General features: G+C 46.5%; 1 protein-coding gene across 1 annotated transcript in view; it reads right to left on the minus strand.

Moving 5' to 3' along the window:
• Nucleotides 1–11181: 11181 nt before the first annotated feature.
• The window catches only part of RELT (RELT TNF receptor), a 67378-nt gene continuing 56477 nt past the window's right edge, over nucleotides 11182–22082 (minus strand). The window contains exons 9-11 of the mRNA XM_060771263.2: nucleotides 20335–20583; nucleotides 18370–18550; nucleotides 11182–14548 (exon numbers count right to left, since the gene is read on the minus strand). Of these exons, the coding sequence (XP_060627246.2) occupies nucleotides 14537–14548; nucleotides 18370–18550; nucleotides 20335–20583 (442 nt within the window). The 3' untranslated portion in view covers nucleotides 11182–14536. The remainder of the gene's footprint in view (nucleotides 14549–18369; nucleotides 18551–20334; nucleotides 20584–22082) is intronic.

Consider the following 22082-nt stretch of genomic DNA (forward strand, 5'->3'; position numbering starts at 1 on the left):
CAAAGTGCAAATCCCAGGAAACCATAAGCCACAACCATGCAAGGACTAAGGGGTACATCCCAATTTGAATCCCATTATTATTATTATTATTATTATTATTATTATTATTATTATTATTTGAAACATAACAAGATAGTCCACAGCAAACAAGAACACTCTGTGGGCTGTTGTATTGGATCTTCCTGTATTGTATTGGAACTTCCTCACTGTGAGAGCCGTTCAGCAGTGGAACTCTCTGCCCCGGAGTGTGGTGGAGGCTCCTTCTTTGGAAGCTTTTAAACAGAGGCTGGATGGCCATCTGTCAGGGGTGATTTGAATGCAATATTCCTGCTTCTTGGCAGAATGGGGTTGGACTGGATGGCCCATGAGGTCTCTTCCAACTCTTTGATTCTATGATCACATATTGGACACTTCCCAAGTATTATTATTATTATTATTATTATTGCTATAATAATAATTATTGAGGCTGGGCGGCCATCTGTCAGAAGGGTTTTGTTTGTCCCAGAAGGGCTTGGAATGGATGACCCATGTGGTCTCTTTCAACTATATCATTATTATTATTGTTATTATTATTATTGCTATAATTATTATTATTGAGGCTGAATGGCCATCTGTTGGGGGGGCTTTGAATGTGTTTTTCCTGCAGGGCAGAAGAGGGTTGAATTGGATGGCCCATGCAGTCTCTTCATCATCATCATCACTATTATTATTATTATTAGGTTCTTGTGGGTTTTTTCGGGCTATAGGGCCATGTTCTAGAGGCATTTTTTCCTGACGTTTCGCCTGCATCTATGGCAAGCATCCTCAGAGGTAGGCATCCACTACCTCTGAGGATGCTTGCCATAGATGCAGGCGAAACGTCAGGAAAAAATGCCTCTAGAACATGGCCCTATAGCCTGAAAAAACCCACAAGAACCTAGTGATTCTAGCCATGAAAGCCTTCGACAATATATTATTATTATTATTATTATTATTATTATTATTATTATTATTTGAAACACAACACGATGAGTCCACAGCCGACAAGATCACTATGTTGGCTGTTGAATTGGATCACACGTCGGACACTTCCCAAGTGTCAAGGACTGTGTGATGTATTGGCGAATAATGTGTGCAGATCCCAGTAAGGTGGCCTTCTACAGCTGGCAGATGGTAATCTTGTCAGCACCAATTGTGTTTAAGTGCAGGCCAAGATCTTTAGGCACTGTACCCAGTGTGTTGATCACCACTGGGACCACCTTGATTGGTTTGTGCCAGAGTCTTTGCAGTTAGAATCATATAATCATAGAATCAAAGAGTTGGAAGAGACCTCCTGGGCCATCCAGTCCAACACCATTCTGCCAAGAAGCAGGAATATTGCATTCAAATCACCCCTGACAGATGGCCATCCAGCCTCTGTTCAATCTTTAAATCCTCATATCGTGTCAGCTTTTCCAGTTGTTTCTCTTCAATCCTGGGATTGCAACAACGACAATCCATACTTTGTATTGTCGAAGGCTTTCATGGCTGGAATCACTATGTTCTTGTGGGTTTTTTCGGGCTATAGAGCCATGTTCTAGAGGCATTTCTCCTGACGTTTCGCCTGCATCTATGGCAAGCTTCCTCAGCCCGAAAAAACCCACAAGAACCTAATCCATACTTTGTTTTTTAACACAATTGTGAGGTCAGAAGTATTGTGCTCCAAAACTCTTGTCTGTCTGAATTCAGAAGTCCTACAGTAGCTTGACATGTTCATTCTCTGTAATTTTTTCGGGCTTGTGATCCCACCAGTTCTTTGTTGCAGGCGGATGGTCTTTGTGGCACAAGTTCCAATGATTCATCTGAGCAAGGGTGTTGTGCCTCTGCTTGTACTCCGTCTGCACGATCTTCTTGCAGCAGCTGAGGATGTAATCTATTGCTTCGTCTGCTTCGTCAAGCCATGGGAGTTAAGACAGTGTCAAACTGCGTTAATTCTACAGTGTAGATGAGGCATGGGCCAACTTGGGCCCTCCAGGTGTTTTGGACTTCAACTCCCACAATGCCTAACAGCCTACCGGCTGTTAGGCATTGTGGGAGTTGAAGTCCAAAACACCTGGAGGGCCCAAGTTGGCCCATGCCTGGTGTAGATTCACTTCACTTCTCTAGATGCCTTTCCACCTATCAGCTCTTCTTTCTCCCCGCCTTAAAAGGGAGTTGTAGAGCTTTAAACCAGGATTCTGTGTCCTGAATTTCACAGCTGGCCTTGCTAAAAAGTTAACTCAGTGAAAGCTAATTTTTGCTTCTAAATAAACAAGATGGCAAGAGGGAGAGAGAGTCCTCATCCTTTATTCCCTTTGGGACTGACCTAGATTTCTATTTAAAAATCCAGGACGGCCTAGAAAGCTGGACACAAACAACACGTTTGTCCAAAGGTAATTCTTTCTTTACCTTACCTTGGGTAGGATACAAAATGTTGGGAACAGGAGGATAATCATTGTGTCCAGATCTGCAGCAAAAAAAAAAAGAGAGGGAAGGAAGAAAGGGAGGAAGAAAAGGATTGATGGAAGGATGGGAAGGAGAAAGGAAAGAGACTAGATGAGCTTTGGGGGTCTCTTCTAACTCTAGGAAGGAAGGAAGGAAAGGATGGAAGGAAGAAAAAGAAGGAGGAAGGATAAACAGAGGGAAGAAAGACACTGTGATCTGAAATTGTTATTGATTTCCATTTAAAACAAACAAACAAACAAACTTGCTTCCTGGTGATGGAAGGAAGGGAAAGAAGAAGGAAAGAGAGAAGGAAGGAATCAAGGAAGGACGAAACAGAGGAAGGGGGAAAAGGGAAGGAGGGAGAGAGGGAAGAAAGAGGGAAGGAAGGGAAGACAAAAGGGAAGGAAGGAAGGGTAGAAGGAAAAGGTGTAAGGAAGGAAAAGAAGGAGGAAGGAAAAGAGACGGGAGGGAAGGAGGAAGGAAGGGAGGAAGGAAGGAAAGGAGGAAGAGAAGGATGGATGGAAGGAAGGGAAAGAGGAAAGAAAGAGAGAAGGAAGGAAGGAATCAAGGAAGGACGAAACAGGAAGGGGAAAGAGGGAGAGAGGGAGGAAAGAGGGAAGGAAGGAAAAACAAAAGGGAAGGAAGGGTAGAAGGAAAGGATGGAAGGAAGGAAAAGAAGGAGGAAGGAAAAAGAGGGAAGGAAGAAAGGGAGGAAGAGAAGGATGGATGGATGGAAGGGAAAGAGGAAAGAAAGGGAAGGAAAGAAGGATGAAAGGGAGGGAGAGGGAAAGGGGGAAGGAAGGGAGAAAGAAGGAAGGAAGGAAAAACAAAAGGGAAGGAAGAATGGATGGAAGGCAAAGAAGGAGGAATGAGAATGAGGTAAGGAAGAAAGGGAAGAAGAAAAGGATTGATGGAAGGATGGGAAGGATAAAGGAAAGAGAAATAAGGATAGACAAAATGGAGGGAAGGAAGGAAAAAGGGGAGAGAGGGAAGAAAGGGAAGGAAGAAAGGGTGGAAAGGAAGGATGGAAGGAGAAAGAGGAGTTAAGGAGGAAGGAAAGAGAGAAGGAAGGAAAGAAAGGGTCGAAGGGAAGATGGAAGGAAGGAGGAAGAGAGAGAGAGAGAAAGAAGGAAGGACGAAGAGGTGGAAGGGAAGGAGAAAGAAGGAGGGAGAAGGCAGGAAAGACAAAAGGGAAAAGAAGGAAGGAAAGGAGAAGGGAAAAAGAGAAGGAAGAAGAAGAGGAAGAGAAGGATGGATGGATGGATGGATGGATGGATGGATGGAAGGAAAGAAGGAAGGCATGAGAGAAGGAAGGACGAAAGCGTGGAAGGGAATGAGGGAGGGAGAAGGAGGGAGGTAAGGAAGGAAGGAAGAGAGAGAAGCAGGAAGGAAAAAGAGAAGAAAGGAAGGATAGGATGGTGAGAGAGAGGAGGGCCCGAGAAAAGAGCCCAAGGGGTCGGATCTGGCCCTGGGCCTGGGTTTGCCCATACCTGGCATAGGTTTACAATAAGTCAAAGTCAGCCTGTTGGCAAAATATACAAGGAATGGTCTCATTCAAGCCTTTTTGCCATTTTGCACCTTTGAAATGCTGGTGGGCAAGCTATCAAATAAGATGAAAGGCTAAGATATATTCACACACACACACATGTACACACATACAGTATATATAGCATGGAATAGTATGGGGTATAGTATGAGTTACAGAGACCATCTATTGGGAGGGCTTTGATGAGTTACAGAAACAGGATGGCCATCTGTCGGGATGGCTTTCATGGTGTGTTCCTGCCTAGGAGAATGAGGATGGACTGGATAGTCTTTGGGGTCTCTTCCAATGCTACACACCAAACACAGGAGTGTTGCAAAGGTATGTGCATACTCTAGGTCTCATGTTGACTGATGAGCTTTGCCTTCCTGCATATAGAAGATTTCCACCCGAAGCCTTGGCTTTCCTCTCCTTCTCAAGGTCACTTTGGAGACAGCGTTGGTCAGGCGGCGATGAGGAAGGAGATGCCCAGGAGGGACGAGTGCCAGGCAAGGGAGCAAAGCAGGGAGGCTAAATATATACAGTGCCACTCGGCAAGAAAGACGTGAAGGTCCCCTTCACCTCCTGGATCGGCCAGGGAAATGGTGACGCAAGGCAAGGAGGAAATGCACAACTCCTTCCTCTTTTCCTGCTGATAGAATGATAGGGTCCTAGAGTTGCCTGAGACCCCAATTGCCATCCAGGATCACACCCAAGCTACAAACCTGATCATAGAATCATAGAATCAAAGAGTTGGAAGAGACCTCATGGGCCAAATTTCACTTTGGATGCATCTACATGGTAGAATTAATGCGGTGTAACACCACTAACTGCCATGGCTCAATGCAATGGAATCCTGGGAGATGCAGTTTGGCACTTATCATAGAATCAAAGAGTTGGAAGAGACCTCCTGGGCCATCCAGTCCAACCCCATTCTGCCAAGAAGCAGGAATATTGCATTCAAATCACCCCTGACAGATGGCCATCCAGCCTCTGCTTAAAAGCTTCCAAAGGAGCCTCCACCACACTCCGGGGCAGAGAGTTCCACTGCTGAACGGCTCTCACAGTCAGGAAGTTCTTCCTAATGTTCAGATGGAATCTCCTCTCTTGTAGTTTGAAGCCATTGTTCCGCGTCCTAGTCTCCAAGGAAGCAGAAAACAAGCTTGCTTCCTCCTCCTCCCTGTGGCTTCCTCTCACATATTTATACATGGCTATCATATCTCCTCTCAGCCTTCTCTTCTTCAGGCTAAACATGCCCAGTTCCCTAAGCCGCTCCTCATAGGGCTTGTTCTCCAGACCCTTGATCATTTTAGTCGCCCTCCTCTGGACACATTCCAGTTTGTCAATATCTCTCTTGAATTGTGGTGCCCAGAATTGGACACAATATTCCAGATGTGGTCTAACTAAAGCAGAATAGAGGGGTAGCATTACTTCCTTAGATCTAGACACTATGCTCCTCTTGATGCAGGCCAAAATCCCATTGGCGTTTTTTGCCGCCACATCACATTGTTGGCTCATGTTTAACTTGTTGTCCACGAGGACTCCAAGATCTTTTTCACACGTACTGCTCTCGAGCCAGGCGTCCCCCATTCTGTATCCTTGCATTTCATTTTTTCTGCCAAAGTGGAGTATCTTGCATTTGTCACTGTTGAACTTCATTTTGTTAGTTTTGGCCCATCTCTCTGGAAAAGATTTTCCTCTGTGAAATGTTTCTTGGGATGTATACTCTGGAACGTAGGATCCCTCTTTTCCTATCACTTTCCTGAATATATTGGCCATCCTATTGCACGGGGAAACATTCTTTGCCATTGTGTGCTTTGATCAGCCTTTCCCCACTTTCTGCTCTCCGGATACTTTGTACTGCAGTTCCCAAAACTGCCTAACCTTAGCGATTCCTTTACAAACCCCATGGGAGAGAAGAACTGAACATTGTGTCTCAGTCAGGAGATCAAAACCGAAGAGGAAGAAGAAGACGAGGGGAAGGAGGAAGTAGGGCAAGTGGAGGAAAGGGAAGAGGAAGAAGAGGAAGATGAGGGAGGGAGGGAGAGGAGGAAGAAAATGAAGATGAAGAGGAGGAAGATGAAGAAAAAGAGGAAGAGGAGGAAGAAAATGAAGAAGAGAAGGTGGAGGAAGAAGAGAAGAAGAGGAGGAAGAGGAGAAAGAAGATGATGAAGAGGAGGCGGAGGAGGAAGAGAAGGAGAAAAAGAAAGAAGAGGAGTAGGGGGAGGAGGAAGAAGAAGGGCAAGTGGAGGAAGAGGAAGAGGAAGAAGAGGAAGATGAGGAGGGAGGGAGAGGAGGAAGAAAATGAAGATGAAGAGGAGGAAGATGAAGAAAAAGAGGAAGAGGAGGAAGAAAATGAAGAAGAGAAGGTGGAGGAAGAAGAGAAGAAGAAGAGGAGGAAGAGGAGAAAGATGATGATGAAGAGGAGGCGGAGGAGGAAGAGAAGGAGAAAAAGAAAGAAGAGTAGGGGGAGGAGGAAGAAAATGAAGAAGAGGAGGTGGAGGAAGAAGAGAAGAAGAAAAGGAAGAAGAGGAAGAGGAGAAAGAAGATAATGAAGAGGATGAAGAGGAAGAAAAAGAGGGAGGAAGAAGAAGAAAAGGAGGAGGAGGTGGAGGAGGAAGAAGAGAAGAATAAAAGGAAGAAGAGGAAGAGGAGAAAGAAGATGATGAAGAGGAGGCGGAGGAGGAAGAGGAGAAAAAGAAAGAAGAGGAGGAGGGAGAGGAGGAAGGAAAAGGAGGAAGAGGAGAAAGAAGAGGAAGATGAAGAGGAGGAAGATAAAAATAGGGTGGAAGAGGAAAAGAATGAAGAAGAGGTGGAAGAAGAAGAGGAAAAAGGAAGAGGAGGAGGAAGAGAAGAAGAAGAAGAAAAGGAAGATGATGAAGAGGAAGAAAATAATGAGAAGGAAGAGAAGGAGGAAGAGGTAGAAGAAGAGGAGGAGGAGGAGGAAGAAGAAAAAGAGTTAATGGTGGGTTTGGTGGAAAGGCAAAGCTATGGGTATTAACGCATAGCTGCCAATGGATGGCTTGTAAAACAAATTGGGCAAAGCTGCTAGTCCTCAAGGATAGCCCACACTTTTCCAGCCCTCTGGATCTGCTCCCATCAAAGGCCAATATAAAGAATTCAGCCATGTTGGCTGGGGATACGTGGAGCTGGAATCCAAAAATAAACTTTTCTGCAGCCTTGCCAAATAATTAATTAATTTCTTTTCCTTTTTGGATTGATGCAAGAGCAGGGAGGATTAAAGTTGATAAGAGGGGAAAGCGAGGGATAAGCCGCATCAGGGATTAATGTAATTGCTGCAGGTTGAGCTTCCCTCAAATCTGAAATTGCTCTGAAATCTGAAATTGTCCACATAGGTGGCTCTGATGAATGCGGTTACTTCCTTGTGGTTCCTTGTTGTTCCAAAATTATTACAGATATTGTGTATAAAATTACCTTCAGAGTATATGTATACGATGCATATAAAACTTGCGTGTATTTCAGGTTTAAACTTGGATCTTATCTTCATATTGTGAAGGAAGAAGACAACCGAGGTGCATCTGTACTGTAGAATTAATGCAGTTTGACGCCACTTTAATGTGGGGTTGGGCCCTCTATTGATATTACTGTGGAATAAAGGTAAAATGTATATAAGGGAGGGGGGAAAGGAAAGGAGAAGGAAGGAAGAGGAATAGAAGAGAAGAGGAAGGGAGGAGAAGGGACGTGTAGGAGGTAAACAGGGAAGAAAGAGAGAATGAAAGGAAGGGAAGGGAGGGAAGGAAGAGAGATAAAGGAGGGAAGGGAAAAGAATAGGAGGGGAGAAGTATGAGGTAAACAGAAAAGGAAGAAGAGAAGGGGAAGGAAGAGAGACTGAAGGAAAAGAAAGGAAAGGAGGATGGAGGTAGAAAAAGAAAAAGAAAGAAAGGGGGAAAGAGGAGAAAAAGGGAGAGAAAGGAAATGAAGAAAGAGAGCAAGCAGGAAGGGAGAAAGAGAAGGGAAGAGAAAAGATGGAAGAGGAGGTGTATGAGAGAAATGAAGAAAGAAAAAGGAGGGAAGGAAGAAGAAAAAGGATGGAAAGAAAGGAAAGGACAAGAAATGAAGGAAAGAGGGAGGTGGAAAGAAAGAAAAAGAAGGAAGGGAAGGGAGAGGAAAGTGGAAAGGTATGAGGGGAGGGAAGAAAGAAAAAGAAGGGACAAAAGGGGAAAACTGAAGGGAAGAGGAAAGAATGGGAGGGAGGGAGGGAAGGAAGGAGGTGGAAAGAAAAAAAGAAGGGAGGGAAGGAAGGAAGGGAAAAGGTATGAGGGGAGGGAAGCAAATAAAGAAAAAGAAGGGAGAAAAGAGGAGAAAAACAAAGAAAAGAGGAAAGGATGGATGGATGGATGGATGGATGGAAGGAAGGAAGGAAGGAAGGAAGGAAGGAAGGAAGGGAAGGAGGGAAGTGGAAAGAAAGACAAAGAAGGGAGGGAAGGGAGAAAGGGAAAGGAAAGGGGAAAGGTATGAGGGGAGGGAAGCAAAGAAAGAAAAGAAGGGAAAAAGAAGAGAAAAATGAAGGGAAGAGGAAAGGATTGATGGATGGAAGGAAGGGAAGGAGGGAAGTGGAAAGAAAGACAAAGGAAGGGGGAAGGAAGAAAGGGAAACGAAAGTGGAAAGGTATGAGGGGAGGGAAGCAAAGAAAGAAAAAAGGGACAAAAAGAGGAGAAAAATGAAGGGAAGAGGAAAGGAAGGAAGGAAGGAAGGGAAGAAGGAAGGGAGGGGAAGGAGGGAGGTAGAAAAAAAGAAAAAGAAGGGAGGGAAGGAAAGAAGGGAAAGGAAAGGGGAAAGGTATGAGGGGAGGGAAGCAAAGAAAGAAAAGAAGGGACAAAAAGAGGAGAAAAAACAAAGGGAAGAGGAAAGGAAGGGAAGAAGGAAGGGAGGTGGAAAAAAGAAAAAGAAGGGAGGGAAAGGAAAGGTATGAGGGAAGGGAAGCAAAGAAAGAAAAGAAGGGACAAAAAGAGGAGAAAAATGAAGGGAAGAGGAAAGGAAGGGAAGAAGGGAGGGAGGGGAAGGAGAGAGGTAGAAAGAAAGAAAAAGAAAGGAGGGAAAGAAGGGAAAGGAAAGGGGAAAGGTATGAGGGGAGAGAAGCAAAGAAAAAAGAAGGGAGGAAAAGAGGAGAAAAACAAAGGGAAGAGGAAAGGAAGGAAGGAAGGGAGGGAAAATGGAAAGGTATGAGGGGAGGGAAGCAAAGAAACAAAGAAGGGACAAAAAGAGGAGAAAAACAAAGGGAAGAGGAAAGAAAGGAAGGAAGGAAGGAAGGAAGGAAGGAAGGGAAGAAGGATGGGAGGAGAAGGAGGGAGGTAGAAAGAAAGAAAAAGAAGGGAGGAAAGGAAAGAAGGGAAAGGAAAGGGGAAAGGTATGAAGGGAGAGAAGCAAAGAAAAAAGAAGGGAGAAAAGAGGAGAAAAACAAAGGGAAGAGGAAAGGAAGTAAGGGAAAGGAAAATGGAAAGGTATGAGGGGAGGGAAGCAAAGAAAGAAAAAGAAGGGACAAAAGAGGAGAAAAACAAAAGGAAGAGGAAAGGAAGGAAGGATGGAAGGGAAGGAGGGAGAGAGGTGGAAAGAAAGAAAAAGAAGGGAGGAAAGGAAGAAAGAAAGGAAAAGGAAAGGAAAGGGGAAAGGTGTGAGGGGAGGGAAGCAAAGAAAGAAAAAGGAGGGATGAAAGCAGGCAGGCAGAGACTCCTGCAACAGTTGCCCAACACTGGGTTTCTATGGTAGTATTAAAAAATAATGACAACAGTCGCTCTTCCCTCTTTGGGGACGAGTGTCGTTGGGCTTCTTCTCAAACCAATGTGCCTTTCATAGAGAAACAGTAAACCAGCCACGCTGCTTTCCAGATTGCTTTTATTGATCAATAAATACAGAAACCAAAACCAACAGACGGAGAAAGCCACCCGAGGAGGACGGCTCCTTGAAGTGATGTCCAACAGCAACAACAACAACAAAAATCCACCCCCAACAGAACACGACAAATGGTCAGTAATAAATAAATAACACAAAGGGGCAAAATCCGGGTGGGAGGGAGGGAGGCCCACGCTTTTGCCCACATAAATAACACCCCATGTAGAAAATAACAACAATACCGAGACAAAAACGCTGCGTCCGTCCGCAGACAGGGCGAGTTAAGACCACTGTAATTACAGGCTGCTCTTGGTGTAAACAAAGTGGGGAGAGGAAAGAGTTGGCATCATTCGCCTCCCAAATGCCAATGAGATCCCACTTTGTGGTCCTACGTGTCAAGGCTTCCTAGGAAGCTGATCTCTTTCATCGCTAAGACGTGGGTCTTCCAAATATACTCCGAATTCCTATCAATGGACAACCTACTAATTCCTAGCAAGTGGGGTTGGCAGATTCCTTCTTAGTGGAGAAGCCAGCCAACCATTTCAAGTCCTTCCTACACAGCCTATTTTTCTTGGTCCTGGGATTATATCCCCCTTGTGTTCTAGTCTGAACTTTAAAGGAAGTTACTAAACATCATCCCACCCAATAGCACCAGCCACCGTTCGTTCCTTTATGTAGTGTTTTAATAGAAGTTGGAAATAGAGTAGAATCCAGGTTGCTCAGGTGTGCAAATAGATGGCCAAAAGGAAGCATTGTCTCACAAAATCTGAAGTTTGCAGGACTTCACATCATTAACACCAAAATGGGGAATGGTGGACCCACCAGAGGTTGAGTTGTGGTAGGCTTTCGGGCTATATGGCCATGTTCTAGCAGCATTCTCTCCTGACGTTTCGCCTGCATCTATGGCAAGCATCCTCAAAGGAAGTGTTGTCCCACAAAATCTGAAGTTTGCAGGACTTCACGTCATTAACACCAAAATGGGGAATGGTGGACCCACCAGAGGTTGAGTTGTGGTAGGTTTTTCGGGCAATATGGCCATGTTCTAGCAGCATTCTCTCCTGACGTTTTGCCTGCATCTATGGCAAGCATCCTCAGAGGTTGTGAGGTTCTCACATGAAGCATTCTCTCCTGACGTTTCACCTGCATCTATGGCAAGCAACCTCAGAGGTTGTGAGGTTCTCACATGAAGCATTCTCTCCTGACGTTTCACCTGCATCTATGGCAAGCATCCTCAGAGGTTGTGAGGTTCTCACATGAAGCATTCTCTCCTGACGTTTCACCTGCATCTATGGCAAGCATCCTCAGAGGTTGTGAGGTTCTCACAACCTCTGAGGATGCTTGCCATAGATGCAGGTGAAACCTCAGGAGAGAATGCTTCTAAAACATGGCCATATAGCCTCAAAAACCTACAACAACCCAGTGATTCCAGCCATGAAAGCCTTCGACAATCCACCAGAGGTTGCTGGATTTCAAGTCCCATCAGCCATTGCCAGCATGGCCTACACAGAGGAACAATGGGGTTTGTAACCCAAGTCATCTGGGAGGCCAAATCACCCAACACTTTTGGATGAAGGTGTCCGTGCCCTGCCTCACCCATCCCAAATTGAGCAAAACATGGAGAGGGAAAGCCTGTGAGGTGACTAGAGTTGTCCAGTTTCTCCCGTTGTAGAACCTTAGTTTGTTTACTGAGTGGTTTAATTAGCTGGCACTCGTGTGCAGAACATATGGCCAAATACTGCTCTGCTGTTTCTTGAGGAAGAAGATGAGCTTTGGAGTGCCTTCGCTGAAGGTTTTGGAAACAGAGGCTCAATGGCTGACCTCTCTTGCCTTGGCAGAGAGAGGGATGGACTAGATGACCTTTGGTGTCCTCCCCAACTCTAGGGTCCTTTGAGTCCATTTGCAGTCAAACTAGAGAGATCAATGGTTGACCTCTCTTGCATTGGCCAAGTTAGGGCTGGACTAGATGACCTTTGGGGTCCTCCCCAACTCTAGGGTCCTTTGAGTCCATTTGCAGACAAACTAGAGAGATCAATGGTTGACTTCTCTTGCATTGGCAGAGTTAGGGCTGGACTAGATGACCTTTGGGGTCCTCCCCAACTCTAGGGTCCTTTGAGTCCATCTATGGGCAAACTAGAGAGATCAATGGTTAACCTCTCTTGCATTGGCACAGAGAGGGCTGGAGCTGGACTAGATGACCTTTGGGGTCCTCCAAAAGTCTAGGGTTCTTTGAATCCATCTATGGGCAAACTAGAGAGATCAATGGCTGACCCCTCTTGCATTGGTAGAGAGAGGGATGGACTAGATGACCTTTGGGGTTCTCCCCAACTCTAGGGTGCTTTGAATCCATTTGCAGACAAACTAGAGAGATCAATGGCTGACCCCTCTTGCATTGGTAGAGAGAGGGCTAGACTAGATGACCTTTGGGGTCCTCCCCAACTCTAGGATCCTTTGAGTCCATTTGCAGGCAAACTAGAGAGATAAATGGTTGACTTCTCTTGCATTGGCAGAGAGAGGGCTGGACTAGATGACCTTTGGGGTCTTCCAAAAGTCTAGGGTTCTTTGAATCCATCTATGGGCAAACTAGAGAGATCAATGGCTGACCTCTCTTGCATTGGCACAGAGAGGGCTGGACTAGATGACCTCTGGGGTCCTCCCCAACTCTAGGGTCCTTTGAGTCCATTTGCAGACAATCTAGAGAGATCAATGGTTGACCTCTCTTGCATTGGCAGAGAGAGGAATGGACTAGATGACCTTTGGGGTCCTCCCCAACTCTAAGGTTCTTTGAGTCCATCTATGGACAAACTAGAGAGCAGGCCTGATGCTTTCAGATCCTTCTTATGAAGGTCTTCAAGAGCATGTGGATACTTTGAATCAGAGTTGGAAGATACCCCAAAGGCCATCCAGTCCAACCCCCTTCTGTACTCAGGAAAAGCACAATCAAAGCACTCCTGACAGATGGACATCCAGCCTCTGCTTAAAAATCTACTCTCAGAGCAGATAGGACTCTGATAGGAATCCAAACTGTATCCAAATTCTCTGAGCTGGTCTGCTCTTCCTAGAATCAGAGTTGGAAGACATCCCAAAGGCCATCCTGTCCAATCCGCCCTTCTGTACTCAGGAAAAGCACAATCAAAGCACTCCTGACAGATGGACATCCAACCTCTGCTTAAAAATCTATTCTCAGAGCAGATAGGACTCTGATAGGACTCCAAACTGTATCCAAACTTTCTGAGCTGGTCTGCTCTTCCTAGAATCAGAGTTGGAAGACACCCCAAAGGCCATCCAGTCCAACCCAGGAAAAGCTCAATCAAAGCACTCCTGACAGATGGACGTCCAGCCTCTGCTTAAAAATCTACTCTCAGAGCAGATAGGACTCTGATAGGACTCCAAACTGTATCCAAACTTTCTGAGCTGGTCTGCTCTTCCTAGAATCAGAGTTGGAAGATATCCCAAAGGCCATCCAGTCCAACCCAGGAAAAGTGCAATCAAAGCACTCCTGACAGATGGACATCCAGCCTCTGCTTAAAAATCTACTCTCGGAGCAGATAAGACTCTGATAGGACTCCAAACTCTATCCAAACTTTCTGAGCTGGTCTGCTCTTCCTAGAATCAGAGTTGAAAGAGACCCCAAAGGTCATCCAGTCCAACCCCGGAAAAGCGCAATCAAAGCACTCCCGACAGATGGACATCCAGCTTCTGCTTAAAAATCTACTTTCAGAGCAGATTAGACTCTTGATAGGACTCCAAACTGTATCCAAACTTTCTGAGCTGGTCTGCTCTTCCTAGAATCAGAGTTGGAAGAGACCCTAAAGGCCATCCAGTCTAACCCAGGAAAAGTGCAATCAAAGCACTCCTGACAGATGGACATCCAGCCTCTGCTTCAAAACCTCCAGAGAAGGAGACTCCAACTTAGTTGGAGATGCTTCCTCTTGTGCAATATTTGCTATGGTGACACACTCTGACCTCCCTCGGCCACTTGAATTTTGGAAAGTATACTACCTGGATCCTAGATTCCACCTATAGAAAATATATATATAATCAAAAGTACAGAGGTCCCTTTCAAACATTAAATCTAAGAAACCCACACCAAACACAAGAGTGAGATCTGGGTCTGTGTGCATTTATGATGACACCCATAGAAAGAAAGAAAACCAAGCTCCCTCTCCTCTTCTTCCCTTCTGTAGAAAAAAGCTACCTGGCCAGGTTGGCGCTACTAGGAGAATATACCATGCCATAGAAGCATAGAGTTGGAAGAGACCCCCAAGGGCCATCCAGTCTGACCTTCCTTCGGCCAGGCAGGAAGACCCAATCCAAACCCTCCCAACAGATGGCCATCCAGCCGTGTAAACAAAAGCCCGTGCCAAGCATTCCTCCAGTTTGGCAACTCAAGGCCCCCCTATTCCCCCCCAACCCCATCCACTCCATTTCCTCCCGTATCAGTCCTTTCTCCAAGAAGGCGTGTAGAAGGTCTTTGCAATGCCAAGGGTGTCCTCCGGAGCTCGGCTCTCCAGTTGGCACGGGTGGCGTTAACAAGGGCGAGGCTTCGGGGGGCCAGCCCCACAAGGCAATCCCCCCCTTGGAAGCGGGGAAGGGGAAAATAAATCGAGGGCTCGTCCTTCACCTTCCACGATGCCCACCGTGGGCCCATGTCTCTGGTGGGCCCTTTGGCCTGGCACCTCCAATTGATCCGCTGTTCCATCGTTCTGCCTTGGTCTGGCCGAGTCAGATGATGACCTACGGGTTGGAGGGGGAAAGCCCGTTAGAAAGACTACCATGGGATACAAGAACTGCAATGAGAACTGTTTATGCCCAGAGATGCAAGGAAGCAGTGATCCCAGTGCAAGGAACCTGTGATCCTAATGAAAGGAAGCAGATATCCCAAATGCAAGGAACCAGTTATCCCAATATAAAGAACCAGTGATCCTAATGCAAGGAACCAAAGATCCCAATGCAAGGAAGCAGAGATCCCAATGCAAGGAGCCAGTGATCCCTGTGCAAGGAACCGGTGATCCCAATAAGACAAGGAACCGGTGATCCCAATTCAGCAAGGAGCCAGTGATCCCAAAACAAGGAACCAGTGATGCCAATGCTAGGAACCGGTGATCCCAATGCAAGGAACCAGTGATTCCTATGCAAGGAGCCAGTGATCCCAGTGCAAGGATCAGTTATCTCAGTTCAGCAAGGAGCCAGTGATCCCTATGCAAGAAGCCAGTGATCCCTATGCAAGGAACTGGCTATCCCAATTCAGCAAGGAGCCAGTGATCCCAATGCAAAGAACCAGTGATCCCAATGCAAGGAGCCAGTGATCCCAATGCAAGGAGCCAGTGATCCCTATGCAAGGAACCGGTTATCCCAATTCAGCAAGGAGCCAGTGATCCCAATGCAAGAAACCAATGATCCTAATGATAGGAACCTGTGATCCCAATGTAAGGAGCCGGTGATCCCAATGCAAAGAACCAGTGATCCCAATGCAAGAAACTAGTGATCCCTATGCAAGGAACCGGTGATCTCAATGCAAGAAACCGGTGATCTCAATGCAAGGAGCCAGTGATTCCAATTCAGCAAGGAGCCAGTGATCCCAATGCAAGGAACCGGTTAATCCAATGCAAGGAACCAGTGATCTCAATGCAAGGAGCCAGTGATTCCATTTCAGCAAGGAGCCAGTGATCCCAATGCAAGGAACCGGTTAATCCAATGCAAGGAACCAGTGATCTCAATGCAAGGAGCCAGTGATTCCAATTCAGCAAGGAGCCAGTGATCCCAATGCAAGGAACCGGTTAATCCAATGCAAGGAACCAGTGATCTCAATGCAAGGAGCCAGTGATTCCATTTCAGCAAGGAGCCAGTGATCCCAATGCAAGGAACCGGTTAATCCAATGCAAGGAACCAGTGATCTCAATGCAAGGAGCCAGTGATTCCAATTCAGCAAGGAGCCAGTGATCCCAATGCAAGGAACCGGTTAATCCAATGCAAGGAACCAGTGATCTCAATGCAAGAAACCGGTGATCTCAATGCAAGGAGCCAGTGATTCCAATTCAGCAAGGAGCCAGTGATCCCAATGCAAGGAACCGGTTAATCCAATGCAAGGAACCAGTGATCTCAATGCAAGGAGCCAGTGATTCCATTTCAGCAAGGAGCCAGTGATCCCAATGCAAGGAACCGGTTAATCCAATGCAAGGAACCAGTGATCTCAATGCAAGAAACCGGTGATCTCAATGCAAGGAGCCAGTGATTCCAATTCAGCAAGGAGCCAGTGATCCCAATGCAAGGAACCGGTTAATCCAATGCAAGGAACCAGTGATCTCAATGCAAGAAACCGGTGATCTCAATGCAAGGAGCCAGTGATTCCAATTCAGCAAGGAGCCAGTGATCCCAATGCAAGGAACCGGTTAATCAAATGCAAGGAACCAGTGATCTCAATGCAAGGAGCCAGTGATTCCATTTCAGCAAGGAGCCAGTGATTCCAATTCAGCAAGGAGCCAGTGATCCCAATGCAAGGAACCGGTTAATCCAATGCAAGGAACCAGTGATCTCAATGCAAGAAACCGGTGATCTCAATGCAAGGAGCCAGTGATTCCAATTCAGCAAGGAGCCAGTGATCCCTATGCAAGGAACTGGTTATCCCAATGCAAGGAGCTAGTGATCCCAATGAAAGGAACCGGTTATCCCAATGCTAGGAACCGGTTATCCCAGTGCAAGGAACCAGTGATCCCAATGAAAGGACCAGTTACCCCAATTCTGCAAGGAGCCAGTGATCCCTATGCAAGGAACCAGTTATACCAATGCAAGGAACCAGTTATACCAATGCAAGGAACCGGTTATCCTAATGCAAGGAACCAGTTATTCCAGTGCAAGGAGCCAGTTATCCCAATTCAGCAAGGAGCCAGTTATCCCAAATCAGCAAGGTGCCAGTGATCCCAATGCTAGGAATCTGTGATCCCAATGCAAGGATCTAGTGATCCCAATGTATGGAACCAGTGATCGTGATGCAAGGAACCAACGATGCCAATGCAAGGAGTCAGTGATCCCAATACTAGGAAACAGTGATCCCCAATGCAAGAAGAATGGCTGAGAAAGGTTCACAAAGTAGCAGAGATGGACAAAGTGATGAAGCTGATTAAGGGGAAACGTATGACTAGTCTTGAGAGACATAAAATTGGTAGTCTATGTTGATAGAGCATAGCTACCTGGCCTGGTTGCTATGAGTGTGCGTGTGTCAACTGCAAAATAAGATGCATGAAGCTGATTTGTTGGGCTATGCCCGGCATGGCTGAGCCTGGGACTTTGGATACTGTTACATTTTCCAGGCTTGAACTATGCAGGTGCTTGCAGAGAAGCACTGAGCAGACTGAGCAGGCTGTCTCTCATAAAAGGACATTGACCACATGATTGTAAATATGTTGTTCTGAACTAGGAAGAGTCAACTACTTGTTCTTTATTGTTCATCTGCATGGCATATTTTCTTTCCCTGGCAAGGCAGTGTGTGGCTGATCAAATGTCATTTTCATTTCGTCACATATGTCTCTCTGCAAGGAGCTGAAGGAGGCTGCATGCATGCCCAAACATTGGCAAAGCTGACTCCAAGACTGCTTTGTCTTGCTTTGGCCAAAGCCTTGCTTTTAGATTGGCCACCTTGCATTGCAACTCCTACCATAAAGGACAAAGAGCAAGCCTAGCATCCCAGGGAAAGCCCAGAAGAACCATATCCTCCAAAGTCCCAGAACACAAGAGAGAAGGAAGAGGTGACCCAGCACTCCAAAGCGACACCCGATCGGTCAGCAGAGCCTTTGTCCCGGGGAAAGTGGGCAGCTGGGTACCCAAAAACGAAAGGATTACCTTCAGATCACCAGCTTACTCTCTCCAACTCTAACAATGAATGGGCTGTCCTGGGGAAAGGAGGGATTGCATCAGGTTGCGATCAAAGGAAGGGAAGGGTCCAGATCTCTTCTACTTTGGTCACACTTTACCTGGAACAATCCTTTGCCCGGTTCTAAGCATCACAACTCAAGAAGGCTATATGCAAGCTGGAAGGTGTCCAGAGAAGGGTGACCAAAATGGTCAAACGCTTGGAAACCATGAATCCTTCCTGAGGAACCGCTTAGGGAACTGGATGTGTTTAGCTTGGAGAAGAGGAATGTGGTGGAGGCTCCTTCTTTGGAGGCTTTGAAACAGAGGCTGGATGGCCATCTGTCAGGGGTGATTTGAATGCAATATTCCTGCTTCTTGGCAGAATGGGGTTGGACTGGATGGCCCAGGAGGTCTCTTCCAACTCTAGGATTCTATGACTTCAACTCGCACAATTCCTAACAACCTATCGGCATGTTAGGAATTGTGTGAGTTGAAGTCCAAAACATCTGGAGGGAAGGCCAAAATTGGCCCATGGCTGGTCTAGACAGTATACTATTGGTGCAGCCCAGAATTGCATAGGCTTTTTGAGCTGCTGCATCACATTGTTGGCTCATGTTCCACTTGTGGTCAACTCAAGACTCCTAAACCTCTTTCACTTGGGCTGTTTTCAAGTATGTACGAGTGTCCCACTGTGGCCACCCACTCACCTCTTGCTGGCCGTCCTCCGTCGTCAACCACCTGGGCTTCCCTCCGCTGCTGACCAGCGGCTTTTGCTCTGGAGCGAGGCAAGCGTAGAGTTGCTCCGTCGGTCCTTCTCCCACGCTCTCCGAGATCGTTTTCACTTCAGGAGGGTTGGGCTTCTGCTCGGGGATGCGAGCCACACGGAACCTAGCCCAGAAAAGGACAACACAATGACATATTGTCATAATGACACATAGATGGAGGACGACCATCTTTCAGTCCCCACCTGCACAAGTAGGTGACCTCTAAATCCCAGCAACTACAACTCCCAAATCAATCCCCCCCTCCCAACCTCACCAGTATTCAAATTTGTGCATATTGGGTATTGGTGCCAAATTTGGTCCAGTGGATGAAAATCCATCCTGCATATCAGATATTTACATTACGATTCAGAACGGTAGGAAAATTACAGTTATGATGTAGCAATGAAAATAATGTTATGGTTGGGGAGTCACCACAACAAGAGGAACTATATTAAGGGGTCGCGGTTTTAGGAAGGTTAAGAACCACTGCCTTAACAGCTGTCCAACATGCATGGGCTTTATGACAGGTCCATTTCCAACATTTACTATCTATCTCTCTCTCTCTCTCTCTCTCTCTCTATCTATCTATCTATCTATCTATCTATCTATGTGTCTATCTATGTGTCTATCTGTCTATCTATCTATCTGTCTGTCTGTCTGTCTGTTTATTTACTTATTTACTTACTTTTACTTACTGTATTTATTTTCCACTCTTTTCACCTTGCAGGGGACTCGGGGCGGATTACAATGTACATATACATGGCAAACGTTCAATGCCATAGACACACGACATATAGAGACAGGCACACAGAGGCTATTTAACATTCCAGCTTTTCATGAGGGTATTGAAAAGCTGGAATGTTAAATAGCCTCTGTGTGTCTGTCTTTATATGAAAACATATATATATGTCTATATATGTTTTCATGAGGGTATTGAGCCCCTGGTGGCGCAGTGGGTTAAACCCCTGTGCCGGCAGGACTGAAGACCGACAGGTCACAGGTTCAAATCTGGGGAGAGGCGGATGAGCTCCCTCTGTAAGCTCCAGCTCCTCATGTGGACACTTGAGAAAAGCCTCCCACAAGGATGATAAAAACATCAATTCATCCGGGCGTCCCCTGGGCAACGTCCTTGCAGACGGCCAATTCTCTCACACCAGAAGCGACTTGCAGTTTCTCAAGTCACTCCTCGCACGACAAAAAAAAAAAATGAGGGTATTCTGGCCACCAGGGGAGCTGTCGATTCACCATCCATTTGTGACACTGATGAAGTACTTCCTCATTCTTTGCATGCTTGCTGGAGATTTTTATGGCCTCGTAAATTAGTTAAGCCCCTGGTGGCGCAGTGGGTTAAAGCACTGAGCTGCTGAGCTCGTTGACCTAAAGGTCGCAGGTTCGATTCCAGGGAGCGGCGTGAGCTTCCGCTGCCAGCCCTAGCTTCTGCCAACCTAGCTGTTTGAAAACATGCAAATGTGAGTAGATCAATAGGTACCGCTCCGGTGGGAAGGTAACGGCGCTCCATGCGGTCATGCTGGCCACATGACCTTGGAGGTGTCTATGGACATTGCTGGCTCTTCGGCTTAGAAATGGAGATGAGCACCACACCCCAGAGTCAGACATGACTGGACTTAATGTCAGGGGACTACCTTTACCTTTACAAATTAGTTAAATTAGCCTCCCCGCATTAGTGCTATCTAAATTTCCTACTTGACAGATGCAACTGTCTTTTGGGCTGCAAAGGTTGACAGCAAGCTACACAAATTGGTCGGAAGCTCACTCCAATCCAGGCTGGCTTCAAACTCGTGACCTTTTGGTCAGTAGTGATCTTAATGCAGCTGACTCCCAGCCAGTTGCACCAATTCTTTTGTTTTTATTCTGAAGCAGAAGCTCCCAAACCCACACAAGGCTCACCTGCCGACAGAGAGGATGGTGATTTCCCCGGGTCTTCCTGCCTTACTTCCAGGTTTGACCAGTTTGGTGGCCATGCCATTGGACGTGAGGGTGGCCTCGGCCCCGGCCTCTGTGGACGGGAGCACCTCCGGCCACTTCTTCTGGCTGCATCGGGTGCAGGAGGGTCCAGAGCGGGTGGCCAAGCCTTGGACCGTGTGCAAGTGGTGCTGGTGCCGGCAGATGTGCGGGAGCTGCGGCAGGAGGTGCAGCCTGAGGGCAGAGACAAGAAGGAAGGGGTTCAGAAAAGATCTAGGGAAGTAATGCTACCCCTCTATTCCGCTTTGGTTAGACCACACCTGGAATATTGTGTCCAATTCTGGGCACCACAATTCAAGAGAGATATTGACAAGCTGGAATGTGTCCAGAGGAGGGCGACTCAAATGATCAAGGGTCTGGAGAACAAGTCCTATGAGGAGCGGCTTAAGGAGCTGGGCATGTTTAGCCTGAAGAAGAGAAGGCTGAGAGGAGACGTGATAAGGGCCATGGACCAAGAGGGGACGGGAAGTCATCAGGCAGAGGGAGCAGACTTGTTTTCTGCTGCCCTGGATCTACAATGCAATGGCTTCAAGCTACAGGAAAGGAGATTCCACTTGAACATCAGGAAGAACTTCCTAACTATGAGAGAGAACTATTCAGCAGTGGAACTCTCTCTCTGCTCCAGAGTTCAGTGGAGGCTCCTTCTTTGGAGGCTTTGAAACAGAGGCTGGATGGCCATCTGTCAGGGGTGCTTTGAATGCAATATTCCTGCTTCTTGGCAGAATGGGGTTGGACTGGATGGCCCAGGAGGTCTCTTCCAACTCTATGATTCTATGATTCTAAGTAGGAATGCTCCGCCCACTCAATCGGAAATATGTGAGAGGAAGCCACAGGGAGGAGGAGGGAGCAAGCTTGCTTTCTGCTTCCCTGGAGACTAGGACGCAGAACAATGGCTTCAAACTACAAGAGAGGAGATTCCATCTGAACACGAGGAAGAACTTCCTGACTGTGAGAGCCGTTCAGCAGTGGAACTCTCTGCCCCGGAGTGTGGTGGAGGCTCCTTCTTTGGAAGCTTTTAAGCAGAGGCTGGAAGGCCATCTGTCAGGGGTGATTTGAATGCAATATTCCTGCTTCTTGGCAGAATGGGGTTGGACTGGATGACCCATGAGGTCTCTTCCAACTCTTTGATTCTATGATTCTATGACAGGCTGCTGGGTATTCTCTTCCAGCCATGCCGGAGAAGAAGCAAGACGCTTGTGTAACTTCTTCTGTACATAGCTTTGTTATTTTCTGTAGCTGTTAGAAAGTAACTAAATAAAAATGTGCCACTTCAAGGCTTTGAAGTTGATTGAAGACTGCACATTTGGCCATATAGCCCGAAAAAACCTACAACAACCCAGTGATTCTGGCCATGAAAGCCTTCGACAATACACTGTGCACTTTGTTTTCATTGCATGCCTCCTAGCAGTTGCTCTGAGGCCGAATTTTACTGACATCCATCTCATAGAATCCTAGAGTTGGAAGAGACCTCATGGGCCATCCAGTCCAACCCTATTCTGCAAAGAAGCAGGAAAATTGCATTCAAAGCCCCCTTGAGAGATGGTCATCCAGCCTCTCCTTGAATTGTTTTGACTGAGCACAGGGTTGTTATTCCAGGTGAGACATGAACAAAGCAGAAGAGAAGAGGACTATGACTTCCCTTGATCCAGACACTAAGACTACTATTGATACAG

This window comes from Anolis sagrei, chromosome 3 (genome assembly GCF_037176765.1).
Source record: "Anolis sagrei isolate rAnoSag1 chromosome 3, rAnoSag1.mat, whole genome shotgun sequence".
NCBI classification, from domain to species: Eukaryota; Metazoa; Chordata; class Lepidosauria; order Squamata; family Dactyloidae; genus Anolis; species Anolis sagrei.